A 16,866-nucleotide genomic window follows, 5' to 3' on the forward strand; every position below is an offset into this window, starting at 1 on the left:
AGAGTGAAATTCTAGGGTTGTGATTTTATTTTTCACATGGTATCAGAGCTTTGAGACCCCACATCCACAGTGAGTTAGGGCATTTTTTTTTATGGGATATCTGACATGGTAGGAGATACAAGAAAGATATGGAAGCATGCATCGTCCTTTAATGAACAAAATTATGATACATGGGTAAAGAAATTGAAAACCATAATGGTTGCAAATGATTTGTGAGAGTTTGTAACTAATGGGTTCAATGATGTGACAAACCCAACTTACTATGCTATCCTTACCAAAAATCAAAAGACTTAGCTAAATGAGTCAAGGAGAAAGGATTCAAAGACATTAAGTTTGATTGATGCAGGAATGATAGAGACAATCTTCCCCAAGATTGCAGCAATAAATTACGCAAAGGAAGCATGGGACATCCTTGAGACAAACTTCAAGGGAACTGATAAGGTCAAACTAGTGAAGCTACAGATGATCAAAAGAGAGTTTGAGAAATGTCAGATGAGGGACAATGAGCCTATTGTAGAGTTTAGCTCATGAATCTCCACTTTGATAAACTAGCTCAAATCAAATGGAGAAGACTATGATGAGTAGAGAATTGTAGAGAAGATACTAAGGAGTTTGCCTCAAAAATATGACAATCTTGTCATGACCATAGAGGAAGCAAAGGAACTCACCACATTGACCATGGATGAGTTGATGCCAACTCTTCAAATCGATGAGCACCAGATAAACAGATCAATAACTACTTCCCAAGAGAAATCTTTCAAGGCTCAAGAAAATTCAAGAGGTAGGGGGAGAGGTAGAAATGGCTCTGGTAGAGGCTCAAGAAGTAGAGGTTGTGGAAGAAATGGTTAGATGAATGCTGGTGCAGAAAGCTCAAAAAGAGCAAGCGACCAAGAGTGAGCAAGCACCTATCAAAATAGCTCTAGAGGAGGTAAAAAGAATTATAACTCTAAAAAAAGAAATGTTGAATGTTATTAATGTCATAAGTATGGGCATTATGCAAGTGAATACTAGAAAAAATAGGGTGATTAGTCAAAAAAAAATGCTAATGTGCCTAATGTGAACATGGGAGATGGAAAAAATCCCACAGCCTTCATCATGTGTAACATTGGTGAAAAAGGAAGCCCTGAGGTATGGTACCTAGATAGAAGTTGTAGCGACCACATGAGTGGTAATAAAAGTCTATTCTCTTTCATTGATAAGACTTTTAAGTTTGAAATTACAATGGGAAATAATGGAACTATTCCCATAGTGGGAAAAAGATCCGTCATGGTCTGCAGCAAGCAAGGTGAGCAGAAGGAGATACAAAATGTGTATTTTGCCCCCAGTATGAAGCACAACTTGCTGAGTGTTGGACAACTCATTCAAAATGGATACAAGGTTGTGATGGAAAATGACAAGTGTTTCATTCATGAGAAGAATGTGAGTAATAGATTACTTGCAGCAATCCGAATGACAAAGAATCTAATGTTCCCATTGAGAATAGACACATGTTTCTCTTCTCAAGTCAATGCTACACCTCCCAAGCATTCATGCATAGCAATACACTAGAAAATAGCTCTTAGAAGCATGATTGAAGATAGCTTCAAGCTTTGGCATCTCAGGTATGGACATCTTGGCTTTGCTAGTTTAAATTTTTTTTCCAAGAAAAGAATGGCAAATGGTTTTGCAAGCATTGTAGATTCATATGACAAGTAAGAGGCTTGCATATTGGGTAAGCAACATAGGCTTCCCTATAATTCTAGAAATTCTAGAAGGGCTAGAGCACCATTAGAATTGGTGCATTCTGATTTGGTAGGCCCTATGCAAACTACTCCTATTGGGGGGAGTACTTATTTTATGACATTCATAGATGATTTCAGTTGTAGGACATAGGTGTATTTGTTAAAGAATAAATCTGAAGAATTTAACAAATTTGTAGAATTTAAGCCCTGGTTGAAAAGGAATGTAAACACTATGTTAAGGTCCTTAGATCAGATAGAGGAGGGGAGAATACCTCCAATATGTTTGTAAATTTTTGCAGGAAAAATGGCATAAGAAAAGAGCTTACAACTAGCTATACTTCGCAGCAAAATAGAGTGATTGAGAGAAAGAACAAGACCATTGTTGAAATGGCTAGAAGCATGATGAAAGCAAAAGGGCTCCCAACTGAATATTGGGGAGTAGCTATAGCAACAACAATATATTTGATCAATAGGTGTCCTACAATATCAGTTTGTGACAAGATACCTCTTGAGGCTTGGTTAAGGAATAGATGGATAGTTGAGCACTTGAGAATGTTTGGATATGTAGCATATGCACATGTGTCTAAAGAGAAAATGCAAAAGCTAGATGACAAAGGTTTGAAATGAATCTTCATAGGGTATAGCTCAAAATCAAAGGCTTATAGATTGTATGATCCAATTAACAAGAAGATCATTATTTCAAGAGATTGGAATTTTTTGAAAATTAGTCATGGGATGGCTCGGTAGATGAATCCTCAATCACTTCAAGTGCAGTACCTACTATTGAAGAGGAAGAAGATGACATTGGTGATCAGCAAGAAGATGGAGCAACAAACATGGATTGTAGACAAAGGCAAAATGGGAAGCAGCACTTAACATGTTGAACAACAGCTCCAAGCACATCAAGACAACCTCAAGCTAGTATGCAAAATAGTAGCAGCAACAATACTGAAAATTTAGATCCCCCTCTCACCTCCCTATTGCCAAAAAAGACTAGAAGTCTAAGGGAGATATACCAAGAAGAAAGGTATGAGAAAGATTATGATGAGAGTGTAAATTTTGTACTATTTTCTCATAGTGACCCAATTTATTTTGAGGAAGCTGTGAATGAAGCAAAATGGTGTAATGCCATGGATGAGGAAATATATACTATTGAAAGAAATGAGACATGGGAGTTAACTACATTTCCTCCCAAGAAAGAAGTAATTTGGGTGAAATGGGTGTATAAGACTAAGTGCAATATTGAAGGAAAAATAGATAGGCATAAGGCATGTTTAGTGGTCAAGGGGTACAAGCAGTAGTAACAATAGAAACCATGTGTGCTGTCATAGCAATTGCAGCCTAACACAAATGCTAGGTATATTAAATGGATGTGAAGTCCGCCTTCCTAAATGGTTTATTGAAGGAAGAAGTTTACGTGGAGCAACCACCTAGTTATGAAGTTACAAGTGAAGAACACAAAGTGTATAGATTAAAGAGAGCTCTATATGGGCTCAAGCAAGCTCCAAGGGCATGGTACAATAGGATTGACTCATATTTGATGAGCAATAGCTTTAGCAAAAGCGATGGTGAGCCCACACTTTACATCAAGGCAACAAATTGTAATGTGTTGATTGTTGTCTTATATGTAGATGATTTAATTTTCACTAGAAATGATAATTTCCTAATTGGTGAGTTCAAAGTAGCCATGAAAAATGAATTTGAAATGATAGACTTAGGTCTCTTGAAGTACTTTCTAGGCATATAAGTAAAACAAATGCATGATGCCATCTTTATCTCTCAAGAAAAGTATGCAAGGTAGATCTTAGAGAGATTTAAAATGTAGAACAATAAGGTAGCCCCAACACTAATAGTAGTAGGTCTGAAGTTGAGCAAGGAAGATTGCAGCAAAAGTATGAATCCAACAATATACAAGAGTATGGTTGGAAGTTTGATGTATTTGACTGCAACTCGGTCAGACATAATGCATGCAATAAGTTTAATTTCTAGATTTATGAAAACACCAAAAGATTCTCATTAGCAAGCAGGAAAAAGGATCCTAAGGTATGTGAATGGTACCAAGGGATTTGGAATTTTGTATAATATAGTAAATGATCTCAAGTTGGTGGGTTATATAGATAGTGATTGGGTTGGAAGTTTAGATGATAGGAAGAGCACTTCCAAATACATGTTTCATATGTGATCGGGTGCCATTTCATGGGCATCTAAGAAGCAACCTATTGTTGCTCAATCTATAGCAATGACTAAATACGTAACAGTGAATGCAACAATATGTCAAGCTATTTGGTTAAGGAGAATCTTGGCAGATTTGAATGAAAGGCAAGAGGATGGAACCAAAATTTATTGTGACAACATCTCATCAAATGCATTGTCCAAGAATCCAATCTTCCATGGTAGAAGCAAGCATATTGAGATCAGATATCACTTCATCAGAGAGTTGCTGGAGAATGAAGATATCAAAATGGAATTTTGCAAATCTGAGCAGTAGCTAGCAAACATTTTTACTAAGTCATTAGGCATTGGAACTTTTGTACACCTAAGAGAGAGTCTTGGTGTAGTTGATGTGGATCAACAGTGATCCTTGTTTTGTTTGGCTTAGGACAAAGGGGGAGTGTTGAAATATTAAATGTAGATAGACGTTTGCCCTTGGAGCCAAATGCCCATCTACCACCCTAACTGCATCATAAATATTAATGCTCGGTAGGTGAGTTTCAAATTCTGAAAAGAGGGGGAAAATATTTTAAAGGGAGACAAAAGGAATGTTTATTGATTCATTCACATGGTTTAGCAGTTGATAAACTAAAAGAGTTGCAGAGCAGAGAAGGAAGAAAAAGAAATCGATTATCAGATCTAATCATTAGAGTGCAGAAGACAAAAGGAAGGTTGTTCTCGTGTCTAAAATTGTACGTGTTTCCTCTTATCATTCTATAAGTTCTTTGTTTATTGGATTTGTCCTATGAAGTAGTGATTGCTCCAGGCATTGTTGTATCCAGCCATTAGAGCTGCAAATTAAAATTTTAGGTTTTACTAGTTTCAAGATTTTAGGATTTTCTTGTTGAAGTTGAATGCTCTTAGATTTTGTAATAGTTTTATCATATTTGAATAGAAAGCAAGCAAGCAAGAAGACATACATATCTTTGTTTTTCTTCTCTTATTCATTATTACTTGTTTTACATTTGAGAAGTTCTTTGTTGAAATCTTCTTCATTCAGCTCTCCGCGTTTCAATTGCAGTTTGTCATTTTTCTCACTTGGTCTAGTTTTAGATTGAGTTTCCTCTCTATAGTTGTTACCAAGCTCACTTGGCATCGTCTTCTGCCGAGTACCACTTTGTAGTGGCTATCGAGCTCACTTGATATTCCTTGTTGTTGAGCTCACTCGACATACTATTGTGCTGAGTTGCCCTTTGTTTGCCAAGTTCACTTGGCTTCCTCTTGTACTGAGCTTACTCGACACTCTCCTTCCATTCGGCATCCATTGGTGTCGAGCAAAACTGCCTCTTGGCACCTTCATGTGCCGAGCAAAACTGGCACTCGACAGTAGTTGTTGCCGAGCAAAATTTTAAGGTTGTGATTTTATTTTTCACAAAAATGTAGTGTACTTGCTCATGAAGTGCCCACATGAACACTTGTGAGTTCTTTCTTCTGGGTACATAGCAATCTTCTAAAGCTTGCTTCATTCTCCAAGGCGATATGATTCTTTATAATAGTAGTTTAGCATGATGCATTTGTATGTCCATGCTTCACATTGGTTTTATATTCATTCACCGTATTTGCTTGTAACATTACTATATTTTTTCTGTGTAATGTAAGTTTTCTATCCTTGTTTGTGTATATCGAATGTCCCTCATGTTTCATAGTTTACATTTGATAGCAGCTCCATCTTTCTGTTTTGTCTCAATAAGAGCTTTCTAGGTCTCTCATTATTATTGCTTCATTATTATCATGACAGCCATGTATCTGTCATTTTGCAATATGGATGCACAATTCTACTGTAAATTGAGAAAACCGTCATTTTATTACTATGGAGACACACATGTTATCAAAAAAATGTCAACATGACTGTCTTTTTATGCTTTTCACCTCACTGAGATGCATTGGCACTCAATGCCTGTCATTTGTCTAGTTTGCTAATGGCTTTTGTCGCTTAGAAAACTTATCCTTCCATTGACAGTGTGGTCTGTCATAAACATTCTTATAGCAAAAAAGATAATAAATTTCAAAACAATATTTAGTCGAACAAAACTCTTGAATGTATGATCAAAAATATTGTATGAAGTGAGAATATATGGAACTTCATAAACCCCGCCGTGAGCCAAGATGGAGCAGACTAGAAAGAGCAAACCGACTACCCAATAAAAGTACAGCACAGAACTGGAAGTTAGAGAATGACCGCCATATTAGGCGTCTTATAACAATAACTTATCTTTGAAACTTCCTACAAATTTTTAGGTTCCAGCCTCTCAACTTCCATGTACATGTGGCCTTTAAATTCTGGAATAGAACACCAACTGGTTTCATCCCTGCGATGAAGGCTTTGCAGACTAGTTCAACATTATAACACAAAAAAACTCTATCTCAATCTCATTTCATGCTAAGTGCCCTGAAACTCCAAGATGAACTTTTCAACATAAAGTACGGATTTGACCATGTGATATTTTATTTTCCCAATTATCCCTAATGGAGCCAAGTCTAGAAAAGACCTCTTTAAAAATATTTAGCATAACTGAAAATTAGCCTCATGATTTAAATTACTATTTTTTCCCCAAAACAGCTTTAGTGGCTAAATTTAGTATAAGAAGCTAAAACAGATCAACAGCCCTTGAAAAATAATTGTTTGATAATCAAGAGTGACACCCCACAAAACCATAGCTTAATATGACTAAAATTGGGTAAAGATGATTAATTAATTACATTAAAATAATAAATACAATAAAATTATACATTATACTTATTATAATAATTTATATAAAAAATAATATTTTTTAATATTATTAAATCAAATCTTGTATTCTTCATTATGTAATAGGACAACTTTTTATTATCATGTTATATCAATAATTTAAACTACAATATAATTTTGATTGGTTTTATTTGAATTTAATATGTTTATATTGATATTTAATAGAAATCCTAACATAATATTTCAAGTAAAATTACAAGGTATATGAGCCTTAAATATTTTACTAATTTTTTGAAATTACTTTCAGCTTGATAATCAAGATTTTGGAAGGATGAAACAAAAAAAAGAAAACATCAACCAGATGTTAAGGTAAAGCATAAGTAGACATTATTAAGTATCATGAACTTAGCTTTTATTCTACGAAAACAGTTTTCTTTAACCTAAGTTTTGTTTGTTGGTTTTACATAGGCATATGGAGGGAGAGGACCTTCGAGAGTTAACTCTAAAAGAGTTACAAACACTAGAACAAATGTTGGAAGGTGGTTTGCATAACATTCGATCAACAAAGATACAATATTATTGTATATTATTCTAAGCTAAATTAGCCCATTAATCAAGAGTGGTCAAGTAAATGTGGCTTCACATCGAGTGTATGTCTAGTCATGTAAACTAATAATGACTCTTAACAGACCACTACATACCAGTAGAGAAGGTGGTCAAAAGTTTAAAAAGAGAGATTGTGTTGGGCATAAGGCCACTAAATATCTAGAAGGTCTTCAATCTACCAAGGGTGGATCAATATTTATAAATTACTTATGACATGGAAAACTATTGGTATAGGGAGAATGATTCATAAGAAAGAGAACTAGTACAAGGGAAGTACCTCATCAGTAGGTCACCATTGAGCCGAAGAGGTGGGAAGTTCAACATGACCTGATGATACATGATCAATGCTATTGGCTACCTATCTTCCTATTAAATTATGTCTATTAGAGAAAAAGTTGTTAAGAGGATTAGGCCAAGAGAAGAACCACTAGATGATTACAAGTTCAGTCAAGAATTTGTTTCATTTTGAAGATATCAATGCTTTGAAAAATAGGAAAAGATGTGGTAGAGTCTAGATGGATGCTTGAATAGTTTGAGGTACTATAGGATTGGAGAAGCTATACCTTTATAAGGGCTATGAGGCATTTCATGTGGAGATGGTGTGTCCAATAGTTCAGGGAGATCTAAAAGTTTGGAAGCTTGCCATTGTTATGAGACATTTCATGTGGAGATGGTGTGTCCAACGGTGTTTCAAAGGTAGATGATAGCTGCATAACTATGAGAAAGTCTTACTCATCTATGACGTATTTTCAAAATATAACTTCTATATAGTGTTTCCTTTATTTTTCACATTAGGTGGGAGTGTTAGAGTTAATGTTCCAACTAGTCAATAAATAATTGTTGGACATGTGGAAAACCTTGTTGATTTGCTGGCAACACAAGTTTAGTTTAGGTGTGAGTCAAAGAGTTCTAGTTTGAATCAAGCTCTTCTTGTAGATGTGTTGAGTTAGGTGTCCATAAGTTTTAGTTAGTGTCAAGTTTATGTTTGTGTTGCCAATCATGAAGTAGTTTGTTGTCAATCTAATTGGCAATCTTTTAGGAATATTGTTGAGTCAAGCTATTGTATAAATAGGAAACTATTATTCAATAGAATAACAAGCTGAATGTTCTTTGAACTTGTCTTTTTTACTAGTATTCTATTTTTCGAATACTCCTATGTCATGAACCTCCTAGTTGCAAGGCCAACAAATTATCCTAGTTTGGTTAAAAGAGGAAGTATGCAAGATGAAAATGCATGGTCGTGCATAGTCTACCACCAAATTTTCAAGAAGAGGCTTCCTTTTAAAAGGCTAAAATATAGATTGGTTAATGATGGATTCATCTTTTCTATCATTTAGGTTGTCAATGGAGAATATACTAAGAGAATGTCAGTAAAAGTAGAAACTCATATCACAAATAAATGCTTACTGCATCTAGTTTAACACATTCTATTATATTCAAGTAGTTGGTACTCTTCTGTGCTTGAGAATGCTCCCTCCTTATCTATCAGGAAGATTCTTACTATTGGAGATAGTAGGGCAACTAACCTTAGCTTATGATAGGGTGTAGACATGTAGCCACTTTGAACTCTAAATGGGATCAATAACTGTTAGATGATTATACATCAAGTAGCACCTACTAAAACCATATTGGTATGGTACATCTTGTAGGGAAAAAGTTCATACCAGAGTGGGCAATTGAAGATCACTAGATGAACTATGTAGATGACTATGATGTGTAGATTACGGACTATCGTAGGATGAGTCTACAACTTGCACAAAAAGTGTTTAATTTGGAGTTACCTCTAAAAGTGTTGACCAAGGACACTCATGATTTATTGGACCCACTATAGAGTAGGGACAAGATCTATGAGTGAACCATTAGGAATCTAGAGATCTATCAAGAGGAGAACTATGATATCCATCATAGGGCTCAACATGTTATACAACTAACTAAGGAGTGTGTTAGAAAACCTTTTCTCTTGGATCTGATTCCCTAAGCTTTGAATTTACAAGCCACCGCCTGACCAAAGAAGAGTAAAGGCATGAAGGTTATAGTTCTTATATATGTTTCCAAGTCATCCGTAAGGCCTGAGATAGTACATCAAGACAAGTGGAAAGTGAAGTATTTCCAGAAAGAGAGGGTAAAGAGGAAAAGGAGGAAAAGCGTTACGCAAGAAAGACCCTAATAAGAACATGTTCATACATAACCAACTGAACAAGAAGGGGCTCAACCTGAGGAGAAAGAAGCCCGAACAACCCCTGTAGAGGACACCCTAGTAGTACCATAGAGACCATGAACTAAGATGATGGTGGTGGGAGATAAAAGGACTAAGTTAAAGAAGAAGAGTACTTCAACACCTTAGGTTCTAGAGACCATACCTAAGGCTCAAGATGAGGAAGAGGGGGAGAAGACTAGGTATATCCCACTCAATAGGAGAACCCATTCAGGAAGAGCTACAAAAGAAGAAAGGAGTAAGAGTTTTAACTAGACAACACCTTCCATCCTAGAACAACCAATTTAGATAGAAGGCTTAGATAAGGAAAAAGAAATATAGATAGTGGAGATGGGATGAGAATGGATTGATGTCTTCAATGTTTTAGACTTTGACTTCATGTTATTAGGCGCAGAAATGGTAGGGGAAAGTTTATGGGATACCCTTTAGTCACTAGGAGAATATTTGGAACAGATGTCTCCCTTACCGTAAGGGCCACTTGGTATACCTCCCTAACTATCACAAGACCTTAAATCCATCCTTCCTTAGCAAGAACAAGAACTAGTTGTTATACCTCCTCTAGAAATAGAGCCAGAATGCCAGACCATGGAGGAAGGTGAGTATGTCTAGTTACACATAGATGAAGTATCATAAGGACAAGTTATCAAGGAAGAACAAGTTCCTCCCAGAGTAGAGACTAGGTCCTTGACATAAGTAAAAATAAAAACTCAATCTATAGTCCTCCTGTGACAAGGGAAGACTCCAAAACAAGGTGATAAAGGGAAAGGACCAGCTCTAGAACCTACGTCATATGCTTAGTACATGTCCCCCATGGGAAGTACTCTCGCTAGGTTAAAAAGGAAGGCTTTAACTCAAAAAAGGAGATATATGGAGTTCACATAAGAGGAGAGTCTGAAGGAGTTGATAAAGAAAATCAAGGTACCAAAACGCATCAAAAGTGATGCTAAGATATTGGATTTTATTATGAATAATCAGAACGAATATTTAATGGCACATGGTGCCATTCCCCCTCAAGACATTGTTATTGAGGAAGTGTCTCCAAAAGAATATTATATGAAGGAGATAGTGTTGGGAAAGCCCATAGTTGATACAATAAAGGTTCTAATCACCACATGCCTCAAGCAAGTGTTTACACACTAGGATCAAGGTGAGTTAGAGATTTTTGGTACTAAAAAAGAAGAATGAGCTACTAAGGGGATAGGCAAATGAAATACTAGGCCCCGATTGACTCTAACCATCTAGAGGTTTCTCTAGGGGCTTCTCTAGAGAATAAAGAGTGAGGTTAAGTCACAAAGGAAAGTGATTCATTTTTGGATGCTTGCAAAAAGTGGTGTCATAGTTTTGAAGGTAGAGAGAGGGGTACATATAATTAGGATGATTTGAACCTTCCACAGAGCATCCAAAATAATGGCAACAAATTGGTTACATTAATAAACCATTATTTTGGGTTGATGGATGAAGTACATACATGAGCCAATGATTTGGAAGCAATGAAGACCATGAAAGGAAAAAAGGTATCGATGTCGATGGAGATGCATACAATAGAGAAATTAGATAAAATAGATGATTGGATAGAGAAGGTATCAATTGACAAAAAAATTATGGGAGGGTTATATGAGGATATTCATGAAATAAAAAATAAAGCTCAGAGGAAGTTTTGGAATTGGATAAGTACTATAATGCCTGTAGTTTAGAATTTTTTGTGGATGAGTCAACAACTCATCTATCTTTAGTAGAAATAGTAATACAATATTTAAGAGCATTATTTGAGGAAGATTTATCCAAAGATGATATTAGACAAATCTTCAAAACAAAAGAAGCATTACTAAAGTTAGGTTCTAGGATGGAAAATTTTGTCGATAATTGGTTAGAGATTAGTAATTACCACCAAGTCATGCAGAATAGGTACGAGTCCTTGGATTTTTTGAAAACACAAAATATCACTACTATAATCCAAAAGTTTAGAATATCACATCAAGAAATCATTTCAATCCAGAGGGAAGAAAATCAAGATGCTAGAAATTGAGTTTCAACACTTGTAGAATTTTTGAGAATTTTTGTCTTGTTATCCAAAGGTGCACTTTTCAAGAGGTGTGCTTTATAAAAAAATGCAAAAAATTAAGAAGTGTGCTAAAAATTTTGGATTTTAAGTAGTGGGCTAAGAGTTAACTATTAGTTGCTATTTTTGAGAATTCCATGTGCTGGAAAGACATTTCGACAATAGTTGAACTCCTAGAAACACCTAGAGAAGGCCAAGCTTACATTTTAAAATCTTCTAGTGACTCCTAGATCAACTCATCACTTCTATATTATTATATTCTTATTCTTTTATTTCTTTAAGTGATGTAAAGGCTCTTGCACCAATTAATTGATATAAAAAAGGGTGGATACCTACTTAGCAACTTTTAGACAGTCAGTTTGTATATAATTATCTTTATTTTATTAGTTTATAGCATAGTGTTTACATTAGAAGAAATCTCACTCCTAACATAAAAATAGGAGGGGTTTCTTATAAATATATGAATATAATATGTATTCTAGGCCAATAGTTGGATCCAATAATTAATGCTATTGGTGCTCTCATTTTGAGTGTCGTAAATCTTGTTAGAGTGTTATTTTTGTGAATTTAGGTTCATGAATATTAATGAAGCTAATGGTTTTATTATGTTGTTATAAATTTGGAAATCTTTTAATTTTTTTGTTTTCCTTAAGTTAAGAAATTCTATTATTGTGAAAAATTAGAGAAAGGATCACTATTGTTCTTACATAGCATTTTCTCTCATGTGCACACACTTGCTATGGATGGATGATTTGACGAATCAGGAAACATATTTCAGTTTTAATTAAAGTTCCAATTGATGATAAGTTACTTCATAGATGTGTTCTTACTTTGTCTTATGTTCATTAGGAATTTTTCTTTTAGCAATTTTCTTTAAATATCTCATTACTCTATCTTCATTATTTTCTTTTGAAACATGTCATTAAAATAGGAATTCATATAGTTGCATTCATCATAAATTGCATTCATAATAAAATAGAAAATATGTAAAAATATATTTTCTTTATAAAAGTTGTGTAGAATTGGTAGATACCAGAAAAGGCCTCATTTTGAATAGAAAAACTTATCTTTGATTGAGTTACCAATAGGTTGAAAAAAATTAAACAAAAAACTTGGAGTTGGTCATTGATTAACTTTTCAAGAAAGAAATTTTTCAGAATTTCTATTGTTAGCATCATGCAAATGACCACTCAACACATACTTACATTTATTAAATTGGATTGAGATAGCTTCTTTTCTTTGAGAAATTTTTATTTGGGTGTAGGAGATCTTCTACAATGGAACACTTCACATCACATTGTGAAAAACAACAAGTTGCATGGGTAGTTTAGCATCTTATGGAAAACTGTCCTAGTTGAGTTAGGTTGATCTTTAAATGATGTGACAACCAGTCTTGCTCTAACCCTTGCTTCCTCTAGGGTCATCTTATGCCTTTTTCTAACCTAATAGGGTTTCTAGTCATCCTATTCTTCTTATTATCCTAAATATGAGGTCTTAATCTATTCAACTAGTGCACACATATTAGTAGGAATGACAACTCCCCAATAGTAAAATTAAGTCCAAATGCTCAAATGAAACCCCAATGGATGAATGGTCATATAGGAATGAATTTTTAATCTCTCCAAGGTTCACAACAATAATCCTAATTGAAACCCTAGTCAATTTCCAAAATTCATGCAAGATTTCACCAAAATACTTGAAATAAGGCTACAAGAAATTAGACCTATTAATGAAGAATATCAAAGATAACTTGCAAAAGTCCATAACAAGGGGTCAAATAAACCACTAATATAGATGCTCTTTTTAGAGAAGTCAAATATTTTTTGGTCTAGGATTCTCAACCTCTCTGTATAGTATGACCACAAATTAAACCTAAAACCATGGGTTTTAAGGGTTTAACAGGTTATTTGGTAAAAGGATTTCTTTTCCTTCCATATAATTTCCCTCAATACCTCCCATTGAGTTTGGAGGTTCACCACAACATCTTCAAACACATTCCAAGGTCTAGTTGAAGTATCTCAAACATTCAACCACTCCAAACACTTCTGCTATAGATTTTGACCCCTAGCCATGTAGCTCTAGCTCGCCAAGGGCATCAGCTTAAAAAACATTCCTCAAATTTGTAGGGCCTTGCCTTCATTGTCAAACATTTAAAAGGAGTCATATTACCATTCCTAAGAGGCTATATAAATCCTAGAGTGGGAGAGGGAGTTATGACTCCATCTTGCTCCAATATTGGATTTAGAACAATAGGCAATAAAAAACCAAAATAATTTGTACAGGCAACTAAAACCTCACAAAAAGACAAAATAGCACTATATAGAATCACAAATCAATCTCTTCTAACTCTTCAAACAATAACAATTCCTATTCTAATCAATTAAAGTACCAAGATCTTTAAAAACACAAAACTATGACTAAACACTTGCTATTCAGTTTGTACACACTAGGATTTCTCAAGCTTCCAACCCTGGAAAAAGGTTGAGGATGGACCTATAAACACATCCCAACCCCTCAAACTCTCCCCAAAGGTTGCCAAACCTTTCCAAGGGCATCAAATGGAAGAAAAACATGTATGAAGGACCTAAAAAAACTCATGACCACTTTACCTACTAAACAAAAAGATGCTCAATTTGACCTTATTGAGCAACTATGAGCAACTTAGACCTTGCTCATAGATTTCTTTCATGGTTTTAGCAAATTCTTCTTGACTTTCTCATGGATTTCTTTCATAGTTTGAGAAAAGTATTAAAAATGTCCACTTATATGCTCCACTCCTCCAAGATCTCTCAACTCACTGACACCCCTTTGATGCATTTCCTACACAAGTTCAAAGGAACTTTTTCCTATGGTTCTATTCCTACTATCATTGTAGGCATACTCTACTTGGGGAATGATTACATTCCATGTTTGTCCATACAACTTAGGCACCTAAAGAGATTACCTAGCACCCTATTGACCATCTCAGTCTGACCATCTATTTGGGGATGTTAGGTTGAACCAAAGGAAAGGTTAGTACAATGTCTGCTCTATAAATTCTTTTGAAAGTGACTCATGAATTTTACATCCCTATCTAAAACAATGCTCAATGGAAGTCCATGAATCCTCACAACCTCTTTGAAGAACAAATTTTCAATGTGGCTTGCATCATTGGTAGTCTTACATGGAATGAAGGGCTCCATCTTGTTGAACTTGTCAACAACTACATAGACATTGTCATAACCCTATTTTTCCTTGCGTAGTCCTACTATGAAATCCATGCTCACACACTCCCATGGCCTATTTAGGATTAGTAGGGGTTAATCAAGACCTGTATTACTCATTCCTCCTTTATCTTTCATACATACCATGTATTTCTCTACATACCTAATCACATCTCTCACTAGTTTAGGCCAATAATAAAGCCTTACTTACTATGGAAATGGTTCTCAAAATACAAACATACCTTAAATGCCTTTGTAAATTCTTCATCCTCCTTATAGAGAATATTGAAACTCTCTATTGCAATGCTATGTAACTGAATGTCTTGGATTGTTAACAATATCCTGCTTAGTGCATCTTACACCTTGTTCATCTGCACTTTCTTATGCTTTGAAGGTGAAAGCTTGCAAGTACTCCATCTACCTCAAGTGCCTATTACCCAACTTTTCATGAGTGTTGATATAGCTAAGAAATTTATTTTCTATAAACAAAACAAATTCCTTGGGTAATAGGTAGTGTCTAATTAAGTTTTTCACTAAAGAAGACTACTAGCCTACATGCTTAGCTTAACACTCCCCCTACTGCTATGCCACGTGCATCACATTCTATGATTAAAAGTTTCTCAAAACTGGGCAATTTTAAAATAGGTTGGGAAGCTACTTGCTTCTTTAACATTTCAAAAGACTTCTTTGTACTTCTAAAGTCCACTTGAACTTATAATTGACCCCGCCGTTTATGGTATCTAGCAAAGGTGCACATATGCCACTAAAGTTCCTAATGAATTTCCTATAAAAATGGGCTAAACCATGAAAACTTCTTTCCTCATCGGATTTAGTAGGTGGTGGCTAGTTGAGGATAACAACCTTGTATTGATCCATCTTCAAGGATCTCTTAGACATTGCAAAGCCTTTGTCAAGCCAAGTTACCTTGTGTGGATTCACATGGAGTAACTTTGTTTATTTCATAATGTAATGGTGATATTGTAGCTTCTTGTGGTGGTATTGAGCTATAAGAGATTGTGGATTGTAATCACTAGATAATGATAATATTGGAGTTGATGTTGGTGGGTGTAACCTAGGGATTGGGTGAACCACATTAAATCTTGGTGTCTTTTGTTCTCTTCTGTGTGATCTATTATTTTCTAATATCAGTTATATTTGCATGTAACTATTATTTCTATTAGAGGTTAATCCTAACAAGATCTTGCATCTAATCCTAAATAGAGCTCTCTTATGCTTAGGCTCATTAGGAGCTGGTTGCTTGACCAATACCCTTCTAAACATAAGATTCTCTTCTCTTTCTGACTCTATGTGATCTACTTCATTCTCCTTGTAGTTAGAGTTATCCTCTTGAGTATAGGCCACTCTTTTTTCATGATTTGAAGAAGAGGGCTTTTCATGGCATCTATATGCTAGATGGCCTATTTGACCACAGTTGTAGCACTTCATGCTAGCAAAGTAGGAGTGTCTTTTTCTTGATCCTCTTCCTCTATTAAAACATCCTTGGTTACCTCTTCTTTTATTGTAACCTCCTCAAGAAGAGCTTTTAGTGGCTTTCTCTATCAGCCTAGTCTCACCTTGGTCTCTCTGCTCATTACCTTTACATTGGTAACCTCCTCTTTGCCCTCTTTGATTTCTTCCCTTGCCTCAGTCATTAAAATTAGAATCCCCTTTCTTTTTATTATTTACCTCCACCTTTAGGGCTAGCCGGTATCACCTTTGAATAGTAGTAGGTGTCCACAAACTAAGATCCTCATAGATATTCCACTTCAAACCACCCAAGTACCTAGCTATTTTTATTGGCTCTTCTTCTTGCTTCTTAGATCTAAGGCATAACCTCTAAAACTATATCCATACCATCCAACCGATCCATCACTGCATCTATATCCATCTCTCCATTGAATAGCCAACACACCTTCCAAGGATTTCCCTCCTAGGGCTTCGATAGCTTTCAAGAAAGATTCCTCATTCAATCTATAGGGTCTAGCTCATGGAGAACATTTTCCTTTGCTATTTGTTTACCCTTCTCATTATCTTCTTCTTCCTTCTTAGCTCCATTAGCAACTTCATCAAAATTTGTGTTCACCTTTTCCAAGGCTACCTCAACGAGTCTATTCTTCTCCTTTTTCTCATCAACTTCCTTAACTATCTTTGTGTTAGTCACC

At 35.3% G+C, this 16,866-nt stretch overlaps 1 protein-coding gene across 1 annotated transcript in view; it reads left to right on the forward strand.

Annotated features, from left to right (window-relative positions):
* The window catches only part of LOC149533967 (MADS-box transcription factor 23-like), a 282,758-nt gene that overhangs the window by 212,070 nt on the left and 53,822 nt on the right, over positions 1–16,866 (forward strand). The window contains exons 4-5 of the mRNA XM_089805942.1: positions 6,929–6,990; positions 7,090–7,185. Of these exons, the coding sequence (XP_089662068.1) occupies positions 6,929–6,990; positions 7,090–7,185 (158 nt within the window). The remainder of the gene's footprint in view (positions 1–6,928; positions 6,991–7,089; positions 7,186–16,866) is intronic.

The sequence above is a fragment of the Cupressus sempervirens genome, chromosome 10, assembly GCF_028749045.1.
Source record: "Cupressus sempervirens isolate cs-2001-9-10 chromosome 10, ASM2874904v1, whole genome shotgun sequence".
Classification (NCBI taxonomy): domain Eukaryota; kingdom Viridiplantae; phylum Streptophyta; class Pinopsida; order Cupressales; family Cupressaceae; genus Cupressus; species Cupressus sempervirens.